Source organism: Ornithorhynchus anatinus, chromosome 12, assembly GCF_004115215.2.
Source record: "Ornithorhynchus anatinus isolate Pmale09 chromosome 12, mOrnAna1.pri.v4, whole genome shotgun sequence".
Lineage (NCBI taxonomy): Eukaryota > Metazoa > Chordata > Mammalia > Monotremata > Ornithorhynchidae > Ornithorhynchus > Ornithorhynchus anatinus.
In genome coordinates, this window is record NC_041739.1 from 55277653 (window position 1) to 55305229 (window position 27577).

The 27577-nt window shown below is 48.0% G+C and overlaps 1 protein-coding gene and 1 long non-coding RNA gene across 12 annotated transcripts in view; one reads left to right on the forward strand and one right to left on the reverse strand.

Moving 5' to 3' along the window:
• Positions 1 to 4998: 4998 nt before the first annotated feature.
• Positions 4999 to 27577, reverse strand: part of ARHGAP24 (Rho GTPase activating protein 24) — a 299225-nt gene continuing 276646 nt past the window's right edge. For 10 of the 11 annotated variants that reach the window (XM_029077189.2, XM_029077192.2, XM_029077188.2 and 7 more), the window contains 6 exons: positions 19298 to 19505; positions 13927 to 14059; positions 13115 to 13188; positions 11577 to 11698; positions 8410 to 9502; positions 5001 to 5807 (listed from right to left, as the gene is read on the reverse strand). In XM_029077189.2, the coding sequence (XP_028933022.1) occupies positions 5564 to 5807; positions 8410 to 9502; positions 11577 to 11698; positions 13115 to 13188; positions 13927 to 14059; positions 19298 to 19505 (1874 nt within the window). In that variant the 3' untranslated portion in view covers positions 5001 to 5563. Of the gene's footprint in view, positions 5808 to 8409; positions 9503 to 11576; positions 11699 to 13114; positions 13189 to 13926; positions 14060 to 19297; positions 19506 to 27577 lie in introns of all 11 variants that reach the window. The other variant, XM_029077194.2, reaches the window with a different exon arrangement.
• On the forward strand, positions 6176 to 9760 carry LOC114815685. The gene is made up of 2 exons (XR_003763488.1): positions 6176 to 6771; positions 9390 to 9760. It is a non-coding gene; the product is annotated as an uncharacterized LOC114815685 (long non-coding RNA).

A 27577-nucleotide genomic window follows, 5' to 3' on the forward strand; every position in this document is an offset into this window, starting at 1 on the left:
CCCAACTTTTTCTTCCAAGGAACCTGTATTCTACAGTGGCTTTCCTTAATCTCTCAGTTGATCTATGTGTCTGAGTTTTCTTGTTCATGAGCTGACAGGCACACTGGCTTTTCAGATATTTTATTTAGGAAATTTAAAGTTAAAAACTGTGTGTTTCTGTGCCACCATCATAGAAATTATGCTTTTCTGTTTGTTTTACTCTGGGAATTCAAGGTTCATATGAAGACACTGTTATATCAAGTAATAGTAGAGCAGACATTGATCAATGGTATTGACTAAGCCTTCACTGCATGCAGAGTACTCTACTAATAAGCACTTAATACTTGATGTCAGTTAATAACTTTCCTCAAAAGAAATGTTGGTTTTTTAATTGTACTTGTGAAGTGATCACCATATGCCAGACATTGTATTATGCCATAGAGTAATAATAATGGTGCTATACTTTAAGCACTTTAAATATGCCAAGCACTATATTAAGCACTGGGATAGATACAAGATAATCCCAGGGAGCTCATAATCAAAATTGGAAGGCTTAATCCCCATTTTACAGATGAGATAACCAAGGCACAGATAAGTGACTTTCCCAAGGTCACACAGCAGGCAAGTTGCTGAACCAGGATTAGAACCCATGTCTTCGGACTCCCAGGCCCACGCTCTTTCCACTAGGCCATGCTCCTTCTGGTCTTTCAAAAGGTACACACGTTGGGCAGACTTTTAAAAGATGGCAAAGATTGAAGGAGATGGCAGCATAACTACTTAGCACAATCCCAGGGTGGAGGCTATGTTTAAAGGAGGCTTGGTCAGATTGAATATGGTAAGCAGCATGGCATAGTGGATAGAGCACAGGCCTGGGAGTCAGAAGATCATGGGTTCCAATCCCGGCTCCGCCAATTGCCCGCTGTGTGACCTTGGGTGAATGACTCAACTTTTCAGTGCCTCAGTTCCCTCATCCATAAAATGGGGATTAAAACTGTGAGCCCCAAGTGGGGCAGGGACTGTGTCCACCTTGGCTGACTTGTATCTTGCTGACTTGTATCCAGCTCTTACTAAAGTGCCTGACACACAGTAAGTGCTTAACAAATAACCACAATTATTATGAGTATTATTCTCCCTCCCTCATCAGATCTATATGGGTCTGGCAGAGGTTTGGGGATAGGACCCTTGAAAGCTCACTTTGAGCAGGGAATATGTCAGTTATATTGTACTCTCCCAAGTGCTTGGTACAGTGCTCTGCACACAGTAAGCACTCAATAAGCACCATTGATTGATTGACTGAGGATTGCACGAGTGTCTTACCAGAGGGGAAGTGGAGAGCTATTTAAGAGCAGAGGAAATTCCATCGGCAGAGCAGTGGTTGATTCAATCTTCTGTCTCCAGCAGTGGCATCGATGCAGACTTGGTGGGACAGGATGAGGGGTGACCTCTTTGATCCTGAATGGCAGGGATCCCCAGAAATTTTGAACCAACTGGCGGATCAAAGAAACAGGTTGGTTGTTCAAGAGCGGTTGGGAGGTCCATGATAGGGTATCCCACCGATGAGTTGGGGTTGGAGAAGTCCCCAACTGCACACCTGGAATCAAAAAGATGCGAGAAGCAGCAAGGCCTAGTGGATAGAGCACCAGCCTGGGAGTCAGAAAAATCTGGCTCCTAATCTTAATCTGCTGTGTGACCTGGGGCAAGTGACTTCACTTCTTTAGGCCGCAGTGACTGTGGCCCCGTAGAGGACACGGACGGGTCCAACCTAACTTGCATCTACCCCGGCACTTGATACGGTGTCTCGCGTATAGTAAGCACATAACAAATACCATTAAAAAAAACAAAAAAGGACAACTGCCTCTTGGTTCCTTCAAGGAGCTTCAAGGATAACTGATGGTACAGTCCCCAGGCTGTAAGGAAGATGATTGCTCACAGGGAATTTCTTTCAAGTGCTTAGTACAATGCTCTGCACACACTAAGCAGTCAATAAATATGATAGAATGAATGGTATTTGTTAAGTGCTTACTATGTGCCAGGCACTGTACTAAGCCCTGGGGTAGATACAAGGTAATGACTTCAGACACAGTCGCTGTCCCTCATAGGGCTCACAGTCTTCATCTCGGTTTTACAGATGAGGTAACTGAATCCTAGAGAAGTGAAGTGACTTGCCTTATGTCACACAGCAGACAAGTGGCAGAGCCAGAATTAGAACCCAAGTCCTTCTGGCTTCCAGGCCCATGCTGTCTCCACTAGGACATGCATGGGTCTGATCCCCGAATGCCACTGTAAGTGGTCTTAAAAGTGCAAGATCTGGGACCTCCTTAGAGAGGTCACCCCAGGCCTCCACACTTTAGTAATAATAATAATAATGATGGCATTTGCTAAGCACTTACTACGTGCAAGCACTGTTCTACGCACTGGGGAAGATACAAGGTTGTCAGGTTGGATGCAGTGTCCCTGTCCCATGTAGGGCTCACAGTTTTAATCCCCAATTTACAGATGAGATAACTGAGGCCCAGGGAAGTGATGTGACTTGCCCTAGGTCAGAGACCAGACAAGTGGCAGAGTTGGGATTAGACCCCAGGTCCATGTGGATCCCAGGCCCATGCTCTAGCCACACACCATGCTGCTTCTCAGCAGATAACTTGGTTTTGGAATATCTGGAATCTGAACATAGCCTGTTTCCCATAGACCTCCCATTGGCTTCTCTTTCTAGAGAGATGGAATAGTCTTCCCTGAATCTGGCCTCTAGGGCTTCTTAGAAAACAAACCTGTGTCAGGGTATAGTCATCCACCTAGGGGGTAGGGATGAGGTGAGCGAATAAGGATGGGAAGCAGCGTGGCTCAGTGGAAAGAGCCTGGGCTTTGGAGTCAGAGGTCACGGGTTCGAATGCCGGCTCTGCCACTTGTCAGCTGTGTGACTGTGGGCAAGTCACTTAACTTCTCTGTGTCTCAGTTCCCTCATCTGTAAAATGGGGATTAACTGTAAGCCTCACGTGGGACAACCTGATTACCCTGTATCTTCCCCAGCGCTTAGAACAGTGCTCTGCACATAGTAAGCGCTTAACAAATACCAACTATGAGTTTGGTGTGCGGCTTTGGTTGCATTTGGCTAAGGAGTCAGGAAGTAGCTCACCTTGGTGCTAGGAAAGGTGGCAGGCAAGCGTTGGGGTTGAAAACGGCATTTTCTGGTCCCATCTTGGCCTTTTGTTCCCCTTACCTGACATCTGAACTTGGCTCACCCACCAAGCCGGGATCCGAACCCAGGGAAGCGGTGCAGTGAAGAACGGTCATTCTGCAGAGGGCGGGGCGCAGGCAACGATGACTTTGCTAGACGGAGATGCTCAGGATGGATGGAACAGGTCAGTCATTTAAATCACATTTATTTAGCACTTACTGTGTTCAGAGAGCTCACTAAGCACTTGGGAGAGTACAAGAGAACAGACCCATTCCCTGCCCACAATAATAACTGTGGTATTTGATAAGTGCTTATTATGTGCCAGGCCCTGCACTAAGTGCTGGGGCGGATACAAGCAAATTGGAATTGGACACAGACCCTGTCCCAAGTGGGGCTCACAGTCTTGATCCATCTTTTACAGATGAGGTAACTGAGGCCCAGAGAAGTGAGGTGACCTACTCAAGGTCACGTAGCGGACAAGTGGCAGAGCTGGGATTTGAACGTATGACCTTCCGTCTCCCAGGCCCTTGCTCTATCCATTATGCCTTGCTGCTTCTCTACTATGCCACGTGTGCTTACAGTCTAAAGGGAGAGACAGATATTAATATAAAATTATATTTCACAGGTCACTGACTGAGGCCTCGAGGGTCAGTTTATGGGCGCACTGGCTGATGATCCTCCGCCCTGGAGGCCGGGGTGGATTTTGCAAAGTTCTCAATCTTTCCACTGCCCTATGCTAACAGTGGGGGTGAGGTAACGGTCGCCTTGAGTAGATCCATTCTGTTGGTGAGGAAAAGTGATGGAGAAGAAAAGAAAACCCTACCTGTGGGGTTAGAGAGCCTGCAGTAGTGTAAACAAATGAGCTCTTCTCCATTCGATAATAATAATGATAGAAGGAGGATAATTGTAGAATACGTTAAACTCTTACTCTGTTTCAAGTGCTGTACTGATCACTGGGGTAGTTACAGTGTAAGCCAATCAGCTTCAGCCCCTGTCCCACACAGGGCTCACAGACTAAGAGGAAGGGAGAACAAGTTGTTAAAAATCCCCATTTTACAGGTGAGGAAACAGAGGCACAGAGAAGGCATGTCATATAACAGGAAAGTGGAGGGGCTGAGAGTAGAATCCGAGGTCCCTAGGCTCCCAGTTCTGGGCTCTCTCTAGTGGGCCCACTGCTTCCCTTGTGGAAGCCTGGATGGGGTGAGAGGAGGAGGGGGTAGAGAGGTTCGGGGGGTTGGGCCACCAAAAGAGGGGGTTTTCTTTACAAGCTCCAGCCAGCACCAGGCTTCTCAGAAAATGTTTTTTAATCCCTCCCAGCCCCACAGCACTTATGTATATATCGTAGTTTATATTAATGTCTGTCTCCCCACCTCTAGACTGTAAGATCATTTTGGACAGGGAATGTATCCATTTATTGCTGCACTTTACTCTCCCAAGCGCTTAATACAGTGCTCTACACACAGTAAGTGCTCAATAAATACTAATGAATGAATGAAAGGCACTTTGGGTTTAAATATTGCTCCATTTGAGGATCTAGTGCTGGTATGACTGAAAACTGAAAGGGTAAGGATCTTATGAATCGAGAGCCAGAAAGACACCCTACTTTCTAATGCAGCCACCACCCCCCACACCCATATACAAGCACCTTTTGGGGGCTCTGCCCCATTTGGGGGGGGGGGGTCACTGGGGGATCCTGGAAAGGGAAGATGATGGGACTGGAGTATACTGGCTCATCCCTTCCCCTCCACCCCCCGGCCCCTAACCTGCAAGAGACCCACTGTGAGGAGGTTCAGGAGACATCTTTCTGGTCCCCTCAATTCCCCCCAGGGTCCAAAGAATAATACCAATCTAGCCCTCAGAGATGCTACAGATGAGACCAGACTTTTCTGGTGGTAACTTTTATATTTTATAAAATTATTTACACTCTTTTGGTCATGGGCAAGTCCACTGGCACAAACAGCACAGCCACGATTTATTCTTTCGTTTTTAATATCTAACATTATATATATACACATATATATATAGATTTGTTTCTCTTCATTTTCCCCAGCAAGAGGGGTAACCCAAACATCTGCTATATAAAATAAGCTGACGGTAACACTATGCCAAAAATAGCTTATGTTAAGTGCAAGGTCGGGGGGCCAGGGGAGGGGGAAGCTCGGTTTGCCACGACACATGGATTCACCAGCGGAAATGCACGACTCGCATGAAAATCTTCCTCTAGATCCCACGCGTGGGCCGGCCCAGCACGCGACTGGATATGTGCGTCCGGGACGACAGAAGCCCAGGACCCTCCAAGGGGATGCCTGGTTCGCTCAGGGACGTGAACGGACGTCTGGGGACTAGCCCCACAACCCTCTCTCCCTCCTCCCGTTGTCGGAGGGTCTCTGGGAGTGAGGAGGGAGGCTCTCACTGGATCCATATGGTGTTGGCCCGGTCGGTCCGGCGGGGCTCCACCGTGAGGTCCCCGAATGTGGAGAAGAACTGCTCCATCTCTTTCTGCAGCATGTCGTTCCTCTTCTCTGCGTCCTCCCTGGCACGCTCGGCGTTGCGCATCTTGATCTGCACCATGGTGAACTTCTTGCGCTCCTGGTCCAGCTCGTCGTGGAGGGTCATCATTTCCGTCTCCAGGCTCAGGTTGCGCTGCTCCAGGCTGCAGGGGGTGAGGGAGGGGAGCGTTAGGGCGTTGAGAAGCAGCGTGGCTTAGTGGAAAGAGCCTGGGCTTGGGAGTCAGAGGTCGTGGGTTCTAATCTCCGCTCCACCACCTGTCAGTTGTGTGACTTAGTACGGTGCCGGGCATACAGTAAGGGCTTAAGAAATACCATAATAATTATGGTATTATGGTATAATTTAATCTCCATTTTCCAGATAAGGCAACTGAGGCACAGGGAAGTGAAGTGATTTGCCCAAGGTCAGAGACCAAACAAATGGCAGTCAGAATTAGAACCCAGATAAATTAGAACCCAGATACTTCTGAATCCCAGGCCCATGTGCTCTATCCACTAGGCAACACTGCTTCTTAGCCCTGGGGGTGGGAGGTGGGGAGGGGTGTCTGCCAGAAGGCACTTCTCCGCTTGCTTTTGTGGTGAATGAGGTGGACGGCAGCCCAATCCTGGAGCTCAGCACCCGAAGCTTACCTCCGGTGGCGATTAAGTGCCAGGCTGGGTTCTTCCCACTTCTCCTCCTAATGACAGGAGCCCGAAGGACTCCCGAGGGCTTTGGACTGACTAGTGGAGAGTCCTGAATGTATTCCAGAAACTGAAGAAACTCTCTTCTCAACTGACAGTGGTGATGGTGCTGGAGAGTGAAGGGAGCAGGCCAACAGTGCGGCCATACCAGCCCCCAGGAACCAACCTGCTCTTCCTACACCCCTTAGCTATCTCCCTCTCCCATCAGCCGCATGTTTCACTGGGGCAGATAGGGAGGTGGAGGATGCGGGGGTAGCCCGATCACACTCTTGGGAGGGGCCCTTGTTGATCCGGAGCCCCTTCTCCCAACCAGAGAGCCACCAGGACTCCCTTGCTTCCTCTGTGCCTAAGGGAGAGGAGAGAGGAGGACGGATGGCTGCCAGTGGCCCGCAGAATATAACACAGGAAGGTGCCCCAGGTGGCCGAAAGGTAAGTCATCCTTAACTCCGCCGGCCTGGTCAGAGAAGGAGATGGGAGCAATACCTCCAAGGGCACTCGGGGATGCCAACGTTCCCTCTTCCCAACTGAATCAGCCTCCAGCTTTCTGGCTGGGCCAACTTTTGGTGGCTGATAGTGTCTCGCTCCACCCCCATAACTTTTTGGATAGACATATCTGTCCTGCTCCTGTATGACAGGGCTCAGGGGGCCTAGGCTGGGGAGAACTGATGCCCTTGAGAGCAGAGATCATGTCTACTTACTCTATCGCTCTCTCCCGGTGCACAGTATAGTGCTCTACCCACAGGAAGCACTCACTAAATACCACCGAGTTAGAACACTGGAGGAGTCACGTGGAGTGGTAATCACCCACTTCACTGTCACCGATGCCCTCCTTGCCCCATTGAATTTCCTCTATCCTAATCCTTCCTGACCCCTCGGCCACCCCAGGCCCTGTGGACCACTGGTTTCTCCTTGAAATGCTATTAATCTTTGTTTCCCTAATGAGGTTCTCTCTCTGGCCTCTCTCTCACCAGCTCCTCTCTCACCTCCTAACTGTGGGAGTCCAAAAAGGTTCCCTGTTCTGGGTCCCCCTACTCCCCTCATTTTCCTCTCGGATGACTTTGGCTACCGTTACTTCTCTGTTGGGCACTGGCGGCCTTCAGAATGGTAACTGTCTTAACGGTATTTATTCAGCGGTCATCACTGTACTCAGTCCTTGGGGAAATTCAACAGGAGCACGAGCCCCATTCCCTGTCCATGAGTCAGATTTCAAATCTGAATGCCAGATAATAATGATTAATGTTGGTATTTGTTAAGCGCTTACTATGTGCAGAGCACTGTTCTAAGCACGGGGGTAGATATAGGGTAATCAGGTCATCCCACATGAGGCTCACAGTTAGTTCCCATTTTACAGATGAGGTAACTGAGGCACAGAGAAGTTAAGTGACTTGCCCATAGTCACACAGCTGACAAGTGGCAGAGCTGGGAGTCGAACCCATGACCTCTGACTCTGAAGCCCAGGCTCTTTTCACTGAGCCACCAATGCCCAGAGCGGACCAGGGTCCTCGTGACTGACTGGAGGGTGGCCATTAAGCCCCCCCAACTGCTCTCTCTCCTTCTTGCATCACCTCTGCACTTAGATCTCTGTCCCCTTTAAACAGTTGCTTTTCACCCTACTCTCAGCCCCACAGGATTTACGTATGGGTCTGAAACTTATTTTAATGTCTGTTTCTCCTTCTGGATTGTAAGCTCCTTTTGGGCAGGGAAAGTGCCTCCTAATTCCGTTATACTGTTCTCTCCCAAGCACTTAGCATACTTCTCTGCATCCTAAGTGCTCAGTAAATACCATTGAATGGTCAGCTGAATTTCTGGTTTTAAAGACCAGGTGGGTAGCTGGTTGACCTGCGTTTATTCTGAACCCTAACATCTCTAGCTTTTGCAATCCCAGCATGCTTAGCCAAGTCCCTCTTCCTGACTGGCTCTCGCTTTTGGGACCACTTACTTCCACGGATGATTGCTCGGACCAGTCGGTCCGTCCTGCTCTCTCTCTGTCCGCTCCTCCTTCCCCAGACAAGTACGGCAGCCTCTCACACCCCACTCTCCCAGGCCTGGGTGAGAGAACCCACTCACCTCTTGATCCTGGACTCGTACTCCGCCTTCTGTTTGGTCATCTCCTGCTTGAGGCTGGACACCAGGCTGTGCAGGGCGCTGTGGATGCCCGTGCTGTTGGCGACGAAGGTCTCGCTGTTGTCGCTGCTGCTGGTGGCCCGGCTGCTGCGGCCTCCGACGCTCCTCCGCTCGCTCTTGCCCTCGGCGTCCCCGGGGTGGGAGGGCTCCTCCTGAGGGGGCCCGTCCAACACGGGGTCTTCGAAATGCCCCCCGAAAAAGTCTTGTTCGGGGCAGGTGGTGGTGGAGGAGCGGCAGGAGTTGGAGTTCTCGGGGAGGGAGATCTCACAGGAGGACGTGGACCAGGTGGCGCTGTCCACGCTCTGCTTGTCGTCCGAACTCCCCGGGGCAGAGTGCTGTTGGACGTTGTCATAGGTGGACAGGCGGTGGTGTTGGGCCGCCTCACCTGTCGGCTCCTTGGGCTTGCCGTCCCTCAGGGTCACGTGCCCATTGGGCAACCAGCTGAGGCCCCTGCCGTTGGCCGCGTGGGCCGGGGACTCTGTGCTCAGGAGACCCAGGCGGACCCCGCCGTTCTGTACGCTGTGTGTGCCCATCTTGGTGCCCGGACCCTTGAGGGAGGCCGCCCTCCGGGCCGCCAGGCTCCCTGGCGGGGTGGCGTGAGTCTTCTCTGGACCCTCGGGGCCACCCGCACCCCCGCTGCTGCTGAAGGAGCCGTTGGTGACGATGCCGCTGCCCTTGTTGAAGGCCGGGTTCTTCTTCACCGTGAGAGGGGGGCTTCGGCACACATCGGGCTTGTGGACCCCGTTCCTTGGGCTGTTGGCCCTACTGCCCGGTGGGCCTGGGGGAGACCCGTTGTCCAGGCTGTTGCGCTGAGGAGACTCGGCCTTGTCCCAGGAGCACCGACGCCCGGGCCCCTCTCGGCTATTGTTGTTCTCTCGGTTCTGCGGCTGGCCGCCGCCGCCCCCACCACCTTTCTTCTGCAGGGGCTCGTCACCGTTGTTGTTGTCGTTGCCTGCTGGCTGCTCGGCCTCCTGGGGGAACAGGTGCTCGTGCTTGCCAATCATCATGGACATCAACTGCTGCACCACCACGGTCCCTGAAACGGACATGGCAAGCAGACGCGACATGAGTGGCCGGAATCCCGGCCTGGGCCGAGGAACGGCGGCGATCGGTGATCGCGATGGATTTGGGCAATACTATTTCCATCGCTCTAAATCTCAAGGTTTGGCAGGCCAGTGGGTTCTGATCCGGGCTCCGCCCCTAGTTAGACGGGAGACCTGGGGCAGTTTGCTTCGCTTCTCTAAGCCTCGGTTTCCTCAGATGAACAATAGATATTAAATACCTGTTCTCCCTTCTTCTTCCTCTGAGTCCCATGTGTCTGATCAGATTATCTTGTCTCTACCCCAGTGCCTGGCACATAGTAAATGCTTAAACAATACCTTTTATTGATAATAATACAAACTCAGAGAGCAAAGCCTCTATTGTTTTCGAGAAAGTTTTACTGTTGCAAAGGATACCCTAGTATCTTCCAGGGTCCAGACCCAGAAGAAGGCCTGCGTGGAGGCTATGTCCCTCCTGAAAAGAACTCGAAGAATCAGCCCAGAACCCTGGAACGTCACTGCAACCTGCCTTACCTTGATCTTATCTATCTCACGGCCTATCCCCTCACCCACGTCCTGCTTCTGGCCTGGAAAGCTCTCCCTCCTCAAATTTGACAAATACTTTCCCCCACTTCAAAGCCTTATTAAAGGCACATCTCTTCCAAGTGGTCTTCCCTGACTAAGCCCTCCTTTCCTCTTCTCCCACTCCCTTCTGTGTCACCCTGACTAGCTCCCTTTATTCATCCCTCCTACCAGCCCCACAGCACTTATGTGCGTATCTGTCATTTATACTAATGTCTGTCTCCCTTGCTCTAGATTGTAAACTCATTGTGGGCAGGGAGTGTGTTTATTATAATATTGTACTCTCCCAAGTGTTTAATACAATGTTCTGCACACATTAAGTGCTCAATAAATACACTTAAATGAATGAGTGAACTAGCTACGAGATAGATGGTGGAGGAGCAGGGCAACATAATAATAATGTTGGTATTTGTTAAGCGCTTACTATGTGCAGAGCACTGTTCTAAGCGCTGGGGTAGATACAGGGTAATCAGGTCGGCCCATGTGAGGCTCACAGTTAATCCCCATTTTACAGATGAGGTAACTGAGGCACAGAGAAGTTAAGTGACTTGCCCACAGTCACACAGCTGACAAATGGCAGGCAGAGCCAGGAGTCGAACCCATGACCTCTGACTCTGAAGCACAGGCTCTTGCCACTGAGCCACGCTGCTTCCCCTGAGCCACGCTGCTTCCTGTGAGAGGTCAGATAATATTTCAGCAGTGAGGAAGAGAGTAAACCCATGTTTTTTTGATGGTATTTCTTAAGAGCTTACTATGTGCCAGGCATTGTTCCATGTAGAGGGGTATGATATATACTAGCTATTCAGGTTGGACACAGTCCATTTCCCTCATGGGACTCACAGTCTTAATCCCCATTTTACAGATGAGGGAACTGAGGCCCAGAGAAGTGAAGTGACTGGCCCAAGGTCACACACCAGATGAGTGGCAGAGCTGGGATTAGAACCCAGGTCCTTCTGACACCCAGGTCATGCTCTTTCCACTAGGCTATGCTGCTGCTTCTCTACCCGATCTACAGGCACCATCTGCACTACTGCCAATCTACTTAACTATTCTGTGGCTTCACAACAGCAAGTTATTTGTTTCTTTTTAATCATTCACATGCCTGACAGAGCAGCTTAAATCAAACTAACCTCCCCCCCTCCCCAGTCTCTCCACACATGGAAACAAGAGGCAGGTCAGCCCTGACCTTCAGTTTCTAGGGAATAATGCACCCCAATTCACCTCATCTTTGCAATGGGGATTAGGTCTGTGAGCCCCCAGTGGGATGTGGACTGTGTCAATCAATCATATTTATTGAGCACTTACTATGTGCAGGACACTGTACTAAAAGTTTGGTAGAGTACAATATAACAGACATACTCCCTGCCTGCATTAGCTTACAGTCTAGAAGACAAGCTTTAACCCATTTATCTTGTATCTACCCCAATGCTTAGCACAGAGTAAGCACTGAACAAGTACCATGAAAAATAAAAACCCAAACAAACTCACCCTCCATGATGGTCAAGGGGTCTTCCACTTTGGGCCGCAGGATGTTGGGGCCAAAAACCGTAGCCAGGTTCTGTACGCTCATCTTGTTGACCCCCGAATAAGACTGGACTTCATCCAAAAATCTGAGAGGAGCAGAGAACACAAGGTATCCAAGATATCAATCCACACGGGATTATGATCACCATCATCAATTTCTAGTAATGTCTTTCTCCCTCTCTACACTGTAAGCTTATTGTGGACAGAGAACTTGTCTACACACTCTGTTGTTTTGCACACTCCCAAGCTCTGGACATGGGAAGTGCTCAATAAATATCATTGATGATTATGGGCCTTGGAGACTGGGGCTGTCTTCTACAGAAAATATGTGCACTTGCTAGACCACGATCATTAAATCCCCAGACTGGCTAAGCAGATAAAACATGGGTCTGGGAGTCAGAGGACCTGAGTTCTGTTTCCAGTTCCACCAGTTGCCTGCTGTGGGACCCTGGGCAAGTCACTTAACTTTTCCATGCCTCAGTTTCCTCAACTGCAAAATGGAGATTCAATCCCTGTTCCCCCTCCTACCCACACTGTGAGCCCCATGTGGGACAGGAACTGTATCTGGCCAGATTAATTTGTAACTACCCCAGTGCTTAGAATGCCACTTGACACATAGTAAGCATTCAACAAAATACCATTTAAAAAAAAGTTGTTGCTACATCATTCATCCTCACTAATGTCTGTAAGTACTAGGTCAGTGTGGTGGAGCCAGAATTAGAACCCAGGTTCTTCACGATTCCCAGGCCTGTGCTCTACCTGCTAGGCCATGCTGCTTCCCTGATTGTACCTGGGATCTCACCTTGCCAGGATATTTTTTTTTTTACCTCCACGCTCTCTCTCCTTCCTGTAACTAATGTAAAGGCTTCTAGAGTCAATTTAAGGCATTTGATGTATCACAGCATCTTGGATTTTTTTAACTGACAGACATTTTTCACATTTTTACGACTGTTTCCATTCTTGGGTATTGGAAATGTAATAACACGGTGAAAAAGCCTGTCTCAATTCTGACTTTATAAGCTTGAGATTAAACCCAATGAAAGAAAAGCCATACTCTCCTACAGGGGAGATGAACCCTCAAAGTGCTCATTTCCAAATAGCCTTTGCTTCCAGGGACCCATGAAGCATCTAGCAATTCTCTCATCCATCACAGAGCCTGAGGAAGTTGACCCTATCTCAGATGAGACTCGCCATCAGGAAAATGATCAAACTGATGGCCTCTTGAATGTCTAGAGATGTACTGACTCTCCCAGGTTTGACTTAAACCAGAGACTCGGGAGTGGAGATTTTGTGAGCTGGGAAGGTTAGTTTCTTTAACTTCCTATTGCCCTGGTTTGTTCCTTGCCTATCTCACCTCAATCAAGAGTTTCTGACCAATCAAAACCCAGTCTGTCACCCTCCCACTTAAAGGGTGGCAGAAGAAACAGTAGGTAGAAGGAGGTGGGGCAGGGGGGTAGGATGGAGCAAAGAAAAGGTATAATTTTCCAGATGTGATTCCTTACCTGCAGATGTACTGGAGGAGATTGTAATTGACGACCGGCAAACTCTTGACTTGCCTCACTAATTCTTTAACTCCCTGAGTGAAAAGGGGGAGAAAGTCGATGTCATAATTTGCCACTGCTTAAATACAGTTTCCAATAATAATAAAGTAGTAATAATTGTGATGTTTAAGAGCTTAATTATCCCAATCATTTTAATGAGCCCTGGGGTAGAGCCAATCAATCAATCCATCAATGATATTGACAGCCTTCTATGTGCACAGCACTATAATACATGCTTGGGAGAGTACAAGACAATTGTCTTGCACATTCTTCGCCCATAATAAGCTTACAGTCTAGAGGGAGGCGAGATGATCAGATTCAACTTGGGGCTCAGAGTCTAAGCAGGAGGAAGTAAACAGTAAACAGCCAATTTTAAATAACTGCAATTGGATTCCCGTTGCAATGCTAATGAGCTACTGGTAGCAGAGGGCCACTTGATCCTGTCATCTTGCTAGAAAGAAGCTGTGGACGGCATTCTTGACTCTAACCAGTTGACTGCCATGCTAAGGTAACCCTAGTCCCCCAGATCTTCCACTGTGTTCTACCCAAATGCCTCTCCCATATTCCCAGGGCAGATGAGAAGTGAAGATGGTTTAAATTATTTATTCCCCTCCAAATCCTCCTGGTGGGAAAGGTGAGTTGGTGGGAAAAATGGGGAGAGAGGAGAAAGAGACTCTTTCTGGGTATGCTCAGAGGCCGAAAAAAGGAGAGCCCGAGAACAATCCAGGCAGCAGTTTTCCCAAGAGGAGGGGGATCTGGATCCCCAAACTCACCGTGTCCTCCTCCTTGCTGAGCAGCTTGGCACAGGAAAGGAAGTCGTCGTACTTCGCATAGGGGATGACGGGCTCGGGCAGTTCCCGGAGGTACAGTTTGAGAAGCGACGCCACCGTGTGCACGTCCGTGTTGCTGTGAAGACAGAGCAGTGGAGACAGGTCAGTTGGGAGGAAGCCCGCCCCCGGCAGCTACACTTTCCAGAAGGCCGTGCTTCTTCCAGGCCTGTTCGCTTCCCAGGCCTCAGCCCAAAGAGGAGTGATTCGGAGAAAGGATCATTACAGTCTGAGTGCAGAAGAAACCCTCAAAATTGTGTACTCTCCCAAGTGCTTAGTACAGTGCGCAGCAACAGTAAGCAATCAATAACGATCACTGATTAACGACTGTACCCAGCTCAAATCCATGGGTGGGCCATCGCAGGTCCAACCAATGGGACACTGGACATTTGGAGGAAGTGGGTGACAGTCTTTCTCCTAGACAGCGATGGACCACCTATAACAACCCAACTCCTCTTGTCCCCCATTTCTTCCCTGATTCAACTTCTCCCTCGAGACTACTCATATTTTTCACCTGCATTATTTGGCAAGGACCAGAATATCAATCGATCTCTCATGTTTATTGAGCACTTACTGTGTGCAGAGCACTGTACTAAGCACTTGGGAGAGTACAATATAACAGAACTGACAGACACATTCCCTGCCCATAATGAGCTTACAGTCTAGAAAGGGAGACAGACATTAATATAAATAAATGATGAATATGGATATAAGTGCTGGAGGGATTGAGGGAAGGATGAACAAAGGGAACAAATTCTAGTGCAAAGGTGACAGAAGGGAGTGGGAGATGAGGAAATGAGAGCTTAATCGGGGAAGGCCTCTTGGAGGAGATGTGCTAATTAGTTTTTGAAGGTGAGGAGTGACAGTCTGTCAGATCTGAAAAGGGAGGGCGTTCCAGGCCCGGGGCAGGTTATGGGTGAGAGATCAGCAGCAAGATAGACAAGATTGATGTGCAGTGAGCAGGTTGACAGAGAAGTGAAGTGTGTGGGCTGGGATGAAGTAGGAAATCAGGGAGGTAAGGAGAGGAAGGGGCAAGGTGATTGCTTTAAAGGCGATGGCAAGGAGTTTCTATATAATGCAGAGGCGGATGGGCAATCACTGGATGTTCTTGAGGAGTGGAAAACATTGGACTGAAAGTTTTTTATAGAAGAATGATCTGGGCAGCAGAATGAAGAGTGAACTGGAGTATGGAGAGACAGGAGGGAGATCAAAAAGGAGGTTGATGCAAGAATCAAGGCAGGATAGGTAAGTGCTTGGATTAACGGGGTAGCAGTTTGAATGGACAGAAAAGGGCAGGTTTTAGTGATGCTGTGAAGGTTCACTGTGGGCAGGGAACATTTGTACCAACTCTGTTATACTCTCCCAAACATTTAGTAGAGTGCTCTACACACAGTAAGCGCTCAATAAATACAAACTGATTGACAGGATTTGGTGACACAATGAATACATCAGTTGAAGGATAGAGACTATCTCGCCAAAGCAATAATAATAATGGTGTTTGTTAAGCACTTACTACGTGCCAAGCACTTTTAAGCACTGGGGTAGATTCAAGATAGGTTGGACAGAGTCCCTGTCCCACGTGGGACTCACAGTTTTAAACTCCATTTTATAGATGAGGTAACTTAGGCCCAGAGAAGTGAAGCGACTTGCCCAAGGTCACACAGCAGACAAGCAGCAGAGCCAGCGTGCCCTGACTCCCAGGCCTGTGCTCTTTCCATTAGCCTATGCTGCTTCCTCCTAGTGCTAGGTGAGTCTGAGCAAAGTGTGGAGATTTCTGCATCCTATAAATACCTGAACATGGGCGAGCAGTATGTAGTCAACATGCTTAGTACAGTGCATCGCACTCGGTAGCTACTCAAAAAAGTCCATTGCTCTGAGTGCCACATTACTACTACAACATCCAGCCCAGCTCTTAATGAACAAATTAACACGTCTGTGCCCAGATGGACGTGGAATTTGTGGCAGCAGCAGAGGGCTGGGGGTGAGAATGCCACCGACCTCTCGTCCACGTCCTGCCTCTGGCTTGGAACACCCTCCCTCTTCATATCTGACAATCACTCTCCCCACCTTCACAGTCTTTAAAGGCACATTTCCTCCAAGAGACCATCCCTGGTTAAGCCCTCATTTTCTCTTCTCCCGCTCCCTTCCGTGTCGCCCTTGCACTCAGATTTGCACCCTCTTTCCACCCCTCCCTCAGGCCCGAAGCACTTATGTCCATCATTTATATCATTATATTTATGCCCGTCACCCCCTCTAGACTGGAAGCTCATTGTGGGAACGTGTCTATCAACTTTGTTAGGTTGTACCCTTCCAAAAGCTTAGTAAAGTGCTCTGCACACAATAAACGCACAATAAATACAATCGATCGACTGATGGATTGGAAGGGGAACTGAAGAGCGGGCAGCAGTCAGGGCCTAATCCCCAAGATCCCTTCTTCCCTACGTGGCCTCCCCTTTCCACACACCCCCACTGCAACCCCCAACCAAGAAGCTTCAGAGCTTCCTTGGGGTGGTGCCTGAGAGTGGACATGGAGAGGTGCGAATGGTTCAAACACTCTCAGCCCAACACTGGTGCCTGGAGGAGCAGTGGCTCCCCTAGGTTTTTACCAGGACCCCTCAGAGCCCCCAGAACCACCAGTTCTGCCCTGGGGTTAGAGACCGATGGGATGCTCTGACTCTGTCGGGGGTCTGGACACTGTAACTGAGATCGGCCAAGGGAAGTAGACCATCCCAGTCCCCTTGACAACCTCCCATGAGTGCGCGCGCACGAGCTCACACACATGCGCACACTGTATACACCGGACTTGGACTCCGAGTGGTTAAGTTGGCAGGTTCAACCATTTCATTACTGCATGGTTGCCTGCATGGGGAAAGAGGCAGGGGGCTCTGCACTGATCCCTAAAAGGGCAGTGCGCAAACATGAGAGCCCAGACCTGGGAGGCTGAGTACCTGAGTTCTAATCCTGGCTCCAACACATGTCTGCTGTGTGAGCTTGGACAACTCATTTCCCTTCTCTGGGCCTCAGTTACCTCATCTGCAAAATGCTAAGACTGTGAGTCCCACATCAGACAGGGACTATGTCCAATCTGATTATCTTGTATCTACCCCAGTGCTTAGAACACTGCTTGATACATAATAAGCACTTAACAATTACCACTATTGTTATTATTCTCAATGGGCATTCAAAAGTGAGCAGCCTCAGCATTGATACTGGCCTTCTGGCTCTCCTGTTCAAGTGCCCTCTGTAGGAAAGGGAATGTGTCTGATCTGATCTAATTCTATGTGCCCTGGTGTTTACTACAGTGCTTGGCAGATAGTGCTTAAAAAATAACATGAATATCATTATCATCATCATTATTATTAATAATGAGGGTGGACCAGCAAGAAAAATAAGCAGAGAGAGCATGAGAAAAGCCAAATGAATTCACAGCTTCACAAAACATTCATTCTTGTCAGGTCTTATTTGCTACTCACAAAAAAATGCAGTGTTTTAGGCAAGTATCGGTTAGAAATAAAAAGGGTCATAGAGAGGAGGTTGATGAAGAAGTAAGTAACACACGTAACCAACTAAAAAAAAAAAAAAATCCCCCCCTGAATTCTACCCCGAGCACCACCCATGTTTTAGAACTTTTGCCTGTCTGCCCATTTGGGAAGATGGAGGGGTTTCCTCTCCATTTCACCTCATTGATTCCGGCCCTGGCCGGTGGCTGCAATTTGGGTGGGCCTCCGGTGGGCCTTGGGTGACTTTGTCCCCTGAAGGCATCCTGTCGTGCAGAGCATAAGACCACTAGATGGTGTGCGACTGCTAAGTTCCACCGCTAAGGAGCACAGAGTGTTGTCACAGTACAGAGCTCAGGGATGGGGGGAATGAAGCTAGGATGGGACAACTTCATTCATTCATTCACTCGTATTTATTGAGCGCTTACCGTGTGCAAAGCCCTCCAGCTGCAACTGTGCCCCAAAGAAAACTTCCCATGTTATAACATGCACCGGCTCTGATCCGTTCCCTTTTTTTTTTCCAAGTTATTTGCTTACTATGTGCCAGGCACGGTACTAAGTGCTGGGGTAGATGCAAGTTACTAAGGTTGGACATAGTCCACGCCCCACATGGGGCTAACGGTCTAGGCCCATCATGACGTGGGAGTCTCCAGGGCCAGTTTCAAGGCCACCAGAGTTTTGGGTTTTTTCTGTTTTTAGTATTATTGTTATTTCATGGTATTTGTTAAGTGCTTGCTATGTGTGAGGCACTGTACTAAGTGCTGGGGTAGATACAAGCTAAGCAGGTTCCTTGCCCCACAAGGAAAGCATAGCTTTAATCCCCATTTTACAGTTGAGGAAACAGAGGCACAGAGAAGTGAAGTGACTTGCCTGAGGTCGCACAGCAAACAATTGGCAGATCAGGGATTCTACTCCCAGGCCCATGCACTTTCCACTAGAACATGGGGCTTCTCAGTTAGATAAATGCAGTGATTGCTAAACAGAACTAACACTAGGGTAGATATGATACAGTAAGATCAGAGAAAAATGCCCATCTCATATGGGACTCAATCTCTAAGGGGGAGAGAACAGGAAATGAATCCCCATTTTACAAATGACGAAACTGAGGCACAGAGAAGTTAAGTGACTTGCCCGAGTCACAGAGCAGACAAGTGGCAGAGTCAGGATTAGAAGCCAGGTCCTTCTGTCTCCCAAGCCCATGCTCTATCCACTAGACCATGCTGCTTCTCTTCAAGCAGAGTATGAAGAAACAGGCTGCCACCTTTCTTGCTTACAGCTTTTCACGCATAAAACATTCATCCAACCCGACTGCTTTTCACTTAGGACAGATATATTTTCTCTTAAAACCTATTATTTCCATGGTCCCTTGAGTGAGTTTAAAGAGGAGTCTCCTTCTACTCTTCTCTGTCTACTATTTACTGTCAGTCATCCATTTATCGAGTGGCTGTGTATATGCCACTGTTCACGCTTGAGCTACAATATATAAAAATAAATGATCCCTTTGCACTAAGAGCTCAAAAATCTAGCATCACGATGAGCAAAGGTGAAACAAAGGCAGGCAAGATAATGACCCACAAACCCCAAACATCTATTTTTTTAAAATGCTCTTAAATCCAGGAAAATACAAGCCGGTCATCATGGGCAGACAATTTCAATAGACATACGACCTGCCATAGTACATATACTCTAGTAAGCGCTTAACAAATGCCATTAAAAATTGACCGGCAGAAGGAACAAGTGGGAAGAAGCCCGTTCCACGGTACCCTCGGCTCTCTCTGAATTTCCCGGGAGGGGCCGGGATAGAACGGGCCGTTCTTTACCTGTCGAAAGCCGGCTTCTCCCCACAGTCGAAGGCATCCTGCAGCTCCTTGACCAGGTTGGCCTGGCCGGGCAGCCGGAAGAGACCCTCCTCCTCCAGTCCCCGTTGGCGGATGAAGTCTACGCACTGTTCCACCAGCATCGGGGCCAGCCGGGGCCCATAGCGCTTCTCGTAGTGGACGGTGTCTTCCAGTTTCTGCCCGAAGATTCCTGCGGGGAGACAAGCCGGGGAGTCAGGGCTGTGGTGGGAACTCTCAGATCCTTTCTCATGGAGTCGTTGTGGGCGGGGAACGTGTCTGTTTATTGTTTGTTATACTGTACTCTCCCAAGTCCTTAGTACAGTACTCTCCACACAGTAAGCGCTCAGTAAATACAACTGAATGAATGAATGGTGACCACTCCGATGGGGCTGGGGGGAATGGGGAGAGGGGTCAGAAACTGAGTGCTGGAAGGGATCGTGAAGACCTGCTCCTGTGGCTATTTCCATCAATCAATCAATCCTATGCATTTATTGAGCAATTGCTGGGTGCAGAAAATTGCACTGAGCACTAGGGAAAGCAAAATGATCAATCAGTGGACTCCGCCATTTATCTGCCATGTGACCTTGGGCAAATCACTTCACTTCTCTGTGCCTCACTTACTCCATCTGTAAAATGGGGATTAAGACCATGAGTCCCACGTGGGACAACCTGATTACCGTGTGTCTACCCCAGTGCTTAGAACAGTGGTAGGCACATAGTAAATGCTTAATAAATACCATGATAACAATAATAATTATTATTATTTACTGAATGCTTTCTGTATGCAATGAGCACTTGGGAGGGTACAATAGTTAATGGTATTTCCTGAATGCTTGCTCTGTGCAGAGTACTCTACTGAGAGCTTGGGAGAATCCTTAATCAATCAGTGGTATTTACGGAATGCTTGCTGTGTGCAGAGCATTGCACTGAGCACTGGGGAGAGTACGATAATCAATCAGTGGCATTTACTGAATACTTGCTGTGTGCAGAGCACTATATCAATTGCTGGGAGAGTACAATAATTAAGCGGTATTTACTGAATGCTTGCCGTATGCACAGCGCTGTACTGCCTGCTTGGGAGAGTACTACAGAGTAAGAAGATACGATCCCTGCCCTCGAGGAGTTTACGATCTAGTGGGGTAGATAGATGAATAAATTATAGGTAGAGGAAGGAACAGAGTGCAAGGAGTATGTAAGTGGGTCCGGATTCAAGTGTATAGGTAATGTAGTAGGGATGAGGGATAGCGTGGGGAGATGGAGATTAGTCAGGGAAGGCTTCCTGGAAGAGATGGGCTTTCAGTAGGGCTTTGAAGATGGGGAGCATGGTGGTCTCATAGGTCTGAAGGGGGAGGGGGTTCCAGGCATGAGGGAGAGGGTGGTCTGTCCCTTGCTCACTGCTTCTGAAATTGGGGTTGGGAAGGAAAATGAATCTGTAGGAAATCTCGGTTCCCATTAATACCACAACTCCTATCTCTGGAAATTGCAATTAATGGGAAAGAACCATATCTTCTAAAGTGCCCTTTCCAGTCGTTGACTAGCGGGCTGATTAATGCGTGTTTTATAGGCCTGCTTACCTGGCCGAGGAAGACTAAAGTTCGCAGAGCCATTAAACCGTTAAAAGTTTCATATTAGCAGTGTCACCACAGTCAAAACACATTATTTCAAGTTAAAACGTGGGAATTTTGGCTACAAAAATGACTCAAAGCTCAAAAGACTCATCTGAACCAGACGGAATGAAGACAGGCACGCTTGTGCAGTGGGAACTAAAGTAATCCTCCAAGCAGTACTATTGTTAAGTGCTTATTATGAGTCAAGCACTGGTCTAAACACTGGGGTCGAGGCAAGGTAATCAGGTCAGACACAGTCCCTGTCCCACACGGGTCTCACAGTCTAAGTAGGAATAACAATAATTGTGGTATTTGTTACACACTTACTATGTGCCAGGCACTATTCTAATGCTGGCTGGATACAAACAAATCAGGCTGGACATAGTTCCTCTCCCATGTGGGACTCATAATCTTAATTCCAATTTTAATCCCCCTTTTAATAATAATAATAATAATAATGTTGGTATTTGTTAAGCACTTACTACATGCAGAGCACTGTTCTAAGCGCTGGGGGAGATACAGGGTAATCAGGTCGTCCCACGTGAGGTTCACAGTTAATCCCCATTTTACAGATGAGGTAACAGGCACAGAGAAGTTAAGTGACTTGCCCACAGGCACACAGCTGACAAGTGGCAGAGCCGGAATTCGAACCCATGACCTCTTACTCCCAAGCCCGGGCCCTTTCCACTGAGCCACGCTTCTTACAGATAAGGTAACTGAGGCACAGTGAAAGGAAGTGCCTTGCCTAAAATCACAGAGTGGACAAGTGCCGCAGCTGGGATTAGAACCCATGTCCTCTGATTCCAGGCCTGTGCTCTATCTGCTGGGCCACGCTGCTTCCTTGAAACGGGCCCCTGAGCTGACAGCTTCGAGGGCCAGGAAATAATCGCTCGGGTCTCATTAGGTGGGATTTCCTCTGTTAAGGGAACGGGCTCGGGATAAAAACAAACCCAAGCTCCTCTGAGTTGCAGGCTTTTGGCCATGATGGAGCACATGATAGCATTCAGGTAACCTGGAACTGCCACTGGTGGGGACTGGGAGCTGGGCCTGCGGTATGTCTGCTCCTGATTCATTGATTTCTCCATCACATGAATGCTTGCTGCTTCATCTTGAACACGATGGGTTGGACCTGACCAGTTAGTTCATGCATTTTGTCCCCATTTCATTAATAATAATTATTATTATTATCATGGTACATAATTCAATCGTATTTATTGAGCCCTGACTGTGTGCCAAGCACTGCTCTAAGCGCTGGGGTAGATACAAGTTAATCGGGATGGACACAGTCCTCTAACCCACATGGGGCTCAGACTCTTAATCACCATTTTTCAAATGAAGTAACTGAGACCCAGAGAAGCAAAGTGACTTACATAAAGTCACAGATTAGACATTTGGCATAGCTGGGATTAGAACTCAGGTCCTTCTGACTTCCAGTCCCATGCCCTATCCACTAAGCCACATTGTTTTAGAAGGCATGGTTGGAATGGGCTTGTTTGGGGTTCTTTGGGCAGGGTGAACACTGTATTTCTGGGAGACTGGATCGACTCTGGAGGGCCGATATGGGTTTGAAGAGATTTTTGCAATTGAGATTTTTGATCTCCACAGGAGCTTCCCACCCCTGGAGAAGCTTTTGTTTTGTTCAGTAAAACAGCTCTCATTATAGCACCTCTCTCACTCCAGTGTAAAGAGCAGGTACAGCAGCAGCAACCACAGCCCTCCGATCTTACCCCATAGCGCGTTCTCCGCAACAGGCGAAGCACTAGGGGAGCAGTATGGCCTGATGGATAGAGCATGGGACTTGGGTTCTAGTCCTGGCTCTGCCATTTGTCTACTAGGTAACTTTGGGCAAGTTACTTCACTTCCTTGTGCCTCGGTTACCAGACCTGTAAAATGGGGATTAAGATTATGAGTCCTATGTGGGACAGGGACTGTGTCCAATTTAAAATCCACCCTTTCCTCTCCCTCAAACTGTTACCACATTAATACAATAACTTATCCTCTCCTGCCTTGATTACTGTATCAGCCTCCTTGTAGACCTCCCAGCCTCCTGTCTCTCCCCACTCCAGTCCATACTTCACTCTGCTACCTGGATCATTTTTCTACAAAAACATTCAGGACACCTTTCCCCATTCCTCAAGAAACGCCAGTGGTTGCCCACTCACCTCCGGATCAAACAAAAACTCCTCACCATTGGCTTTAAAGCACTTCATCACCTTAATCGCTATTCTTCTACTCCAACCCAGCCCCCACACTTCACTCCTCTAATGTTAACCTTTTCACTTTACCTCCATCTCACCTATCTCACTGCTGACCCCTCACCCACTTCCTGCCTCTGGCTGGAATGCCCTCCCTCCTCAAATTCGACAGACAATTACTCTCTTCGTAGCCTTATTGAAAGCACATCTCCTCCATGAGGCCTTCCCTGACGATAGCCTCCTTTCCTCTTCTCCCACTCCCTTCTGCATCACCCTGACTTGCTCCCTTTATTCATTCCTCCTCCCAGCACTTATGTCCATATCTGCAATTTACTGATTTATATTGTCTGTCTCTCCCTCTAGATTGTAAGATCGTTATGGGCAGGGAATGCTTAGTACAGTGCTCTGCACACAGTAAGCCCTCAATCAATATGATTAAATGAATGATTGAATGAATCTACCCCATTGCTCAGTACAGTGCCTGAAACATAGCAAGTGCTTAATAAATACCACGATTATTATTAGATTAGAACCAAGAAAATCACACTGGATACAATCCCACATTGAGCAACCAATGCATTGGAATGGGGTTTCAAAACAACCAAGGCAGATCACTGCCATGTACACCCCACCCCCCAACAAGGCAGTAAGCTCCTTGAGGGCAGTTCATTCATTCAACTGTAATTATTGAGTGCTTACTGTGAGCAGAGCACTGTACTACACTTGGGAGAGTACAATATAACAATAAGCAGACTTAGTCCCTAACCACAAGGAGCTTACACGTCTACCAACTCTACTGTACTCTACCAAGTGCTTGGTAGTGTTCTCTGCCCTCAGTTAAGTGCTCAATAAATGACACTGATGGATTTGCTCCTCAAGTCATCAGAAAGTACTCCAAGACCACATCACAGTAGCTCCACTGAAGTAAGGAAGCTCAGTCACAAGCACCAATGGGGCGGCAACTGGAAGATTGTAAACTCCTTGTAAGCAGGGAATGTGTCTCCCAACTCTGCTATATTGTACTCTCCCAAACATTTAGTACAGTGCTCTGCACTAAGTCCTCAATAAATATGACTGATTGATCTTTTTCAATCAACACAGTGTATTTACTGAGCACCTACTGTGTGTGGTGGACTTAGTGAGTGCAGAGAATTATACTGAGCATTTGGAATAATATGACAGAGTTAGTAGACATCGGTCCCTCAAGAAGCTTACAGTCTTCTGGAGGAGACAGAAGCAACATGACCTCATGGAAAGAGCACAGGCCTGGGCGTCAGAGGACCCGGGTTCTAGTCCTGAGTCCACTGCCTGACTGCTGTATGACTGTGGGCAAGTCACTTAACCTCTCTGAACTACGGTTTCCACATCTGTAAAATGGGGATTCGAAACCTGTTTATTTTTTCTTCTTAGTTGGTAAGCTGTCCATGGGACAGGGTCTGTGTCCATCCTGATCATCTTGAACCTACACCAGTGCCTGACACATAGTAAGTGCTTATTAATACCCCTATTATAAAGTATAGATTGGAGTAGGGACACCTATCGCATTTTTAGACCCTGTCCACTTCCACTAATGCTTTTGGTTCTCCTTTCTCTCCTCCTGCCCTCCCTCTGACTTCCTTTCCTCAATATATACGCTCCTCCATCTCCCTAAGGTGGCAGCCTGCTTTGACCATCTCTTCAGTGATGGGGGAAGAAAATTGTTGTGTGCTTTTTTTTTAATATTTTTAAATAGATCAGGAAGAAAGCTGCTGTGCCAACATTTCATTCCCGTGATTCAGCACCTCTGGTCTTCGACCTCCCTCCACCAATACTTTGAGCAAGAAGACCCGGGCCCTTAGCTGGACTAAGAAATTGGTCCATTTTTGCCTCCTGCGAACATGTTGCTTGAATGTGATTAACCCATAACCATAAAAAAAACCCTTTATTTTTTAGGTGGGGAAGACTTTTTTTATGACCTTCTTTGAGAGCGGAGTATCATTTTCAAGATTCTGGATCTGTGAGCTTCTAGAGAGACTTGTAAGCTTCCTTGGTGCAGGTGCCACCTTCTTTATTTTTTAGGAGGGAAGGATTCTTTTAAATGACATTCTTTGAGAAGGGAGGATCATTTGCAAGATCCTCGATCTCTGAACTTCTGGAGAAACTTGGAGGCTTCCTTGGGGCAGTTGCCACCTCGTTTATTTTTCAGGGTGGGAAAATTTTTTTTAAGAGATCCTTTAATGTGGGGAGAAAATTTTCAAAATCCTGAATCTGTGAGTCTCTGGAATGAGTTGTAGGCCTCCTTGGGGCAGATGTCACCTCCTTTTTTTTTTTAGTTGGGGAAGCCTTTTTTAGGGCATTCTTTGAGAATGGAGGGTGATTTTCAAGATCCTCATTGTTTGAGCTTCTGGAGACACTTCTAAGCCTCCTTGGGGTGGAAAGAAATAATGAAGGCAGGGCAGAAAACCGTTAAGAAGCAGCAGCAACTGCACACCTCAAACACACCCCTTTCTCTGCAGTTGGTGGACAAGGAGGGCTGTGGTAATGCGTAGACATCAAACATAAAACGAGCAAGTCCTTGCCTCCCACAGAAAGTGGAAAAAGCAAGAGGAAACACAAGAAACAGCATGGCCTCGTGGGAAGAGCCCGGTCCTGGGAGTTGGGGGTCCTGGGTTCTAATCCCAGCTCTAACTCTTGCCTGCAAGTCATTTCTCTGTGCCTCAGTTTCCACACCCATAACAGGGGGATGAAATTCCTGTTTCCTGTCCCCTTAGACTGTGAGCCTTAGGTGGGACAGGGGCTGTGTTCAATCTGATTACCTCATACTAACCCCAATGCCTACTGCAGTCCTTGAAAAAATAATAAGCGCTTAACAAATACCACTATTGTTTTTAAAGCTCACTGTGGGTCTAACAGAAATCAAAAGCCAAATGTGTAAATCAAGTGGATAGTTTCAGAGGAAAAGAGCCTGGGCTTCAGAGTCAGAGGTCATGAGTTCGACTCCCGGCTCTGCCACTTGTCAGCTGTGTGACTGTGGGCAAGTCACTTAACTTCTCTGTGCCTCAATTACCTCATCTGTAAAATGGGGATTAACTGTGAGCCTCACGTGGGACAACCTGATTAGCCTGTATCTACCCCAGCGCTTAGAACAGTGCTCTGCACATAGTAAGCGCTTAACAAATACCAACATCATCATCATCATTAATGGACATTTCTTAAATTACCCAAGGCTCAAAGTGGAATATCTGTGGGTGAAAAGAGGAATAGGCTGTATTTTCTTCACCTGTATTTGCCATCACCTCCTGGCAATGGGACTAGGGTGGCCATTTGACCAGTATAAAATGAGATAGTCCCATTTGTTTTTTTAACTGCTATTTATTAAGCATTTACTAAGCACTGGGGTAGATACAAGTTAGTTAGGTTGGTCACAGTCCTATAAGGGACTCTCACTCTTAATCCCCTTTTAACAGATGAAGTAATTGAGGCTCAGAGCAGTTAAGAGCTTGCCCAAGGTCACACAGCAGACAAATGGCAGAGTCGGGATTAGAACTGTTGTTCTTCTGACTCCCAGGCCCATGCTCTAACCACTAGACCATGCTGCTTCTTAATCCCAGCTCCGACTCTTGCCTGCAAATCATTTCTTCATGCCTGCTGTTCTTCACTTTGTGTTTAAGATGCAAACTAGCATGACCCATGGCCTGGACATGAGGGGATATGTCCCCAGCGGCCCTGTAAGGAAAGCATGAGAACTAGAGGGAGGCGTCTGTGCCCCTCTTCCCTTTGGGTCTGAGGGGCTGTCTGCTCGGCAATGGCAGAAAACACACACCAACTTCATGGAATCAAACGTGGCCAGAGCTATTTCTGGGCCCGAGGTGTTCAGTCCCATGGGAAAGGGTGAGGTGCTGGCCTGCACAGGATCATGGGATTCCCCTTTTCTTCTGGACTCTCTGCTGGCCAACAGTGACCTTGGGCTGACCTCCCACTACCAGGCCCTTGACTTTTCAGTTTGTGGGTCTGTGATATGCTAAGATGCCTTCCTTAACTACATCACGGGCAATTTCAATTTGACAAAAATTATGAATGAGGTTTGAGAAGTAGCATGGGCCTGGGAGTCAAAAGGTCCTGGGTTCTAATCCTGACTCCACCACTGGTCCCTTGTATGTGGCCTTGGGACTTCTCTGCCTCAGTTACCCCATCTGTAAAATGGGGATTAAGGCTGTGATTCCCTTGTTGGATAGGAACTGTCACCAACCTGATTATGTATCTACCCGAGTGCTTAGTACAGTTCTAGCACATAGTAAGTGCTTAACAAATACCATTCAATAAATAAATACATACATAAATTCTTACTGAGGTCAGGGAGCATCTACTAACTCTGTTATATTCTACTCTCCCAAATGCTTAATACAGTGCTCTGCACACAGTAAGCAGTCCATAAATACAATTGATTGATTGACTAATCATCTCCTCCCATTAAAAAGCTG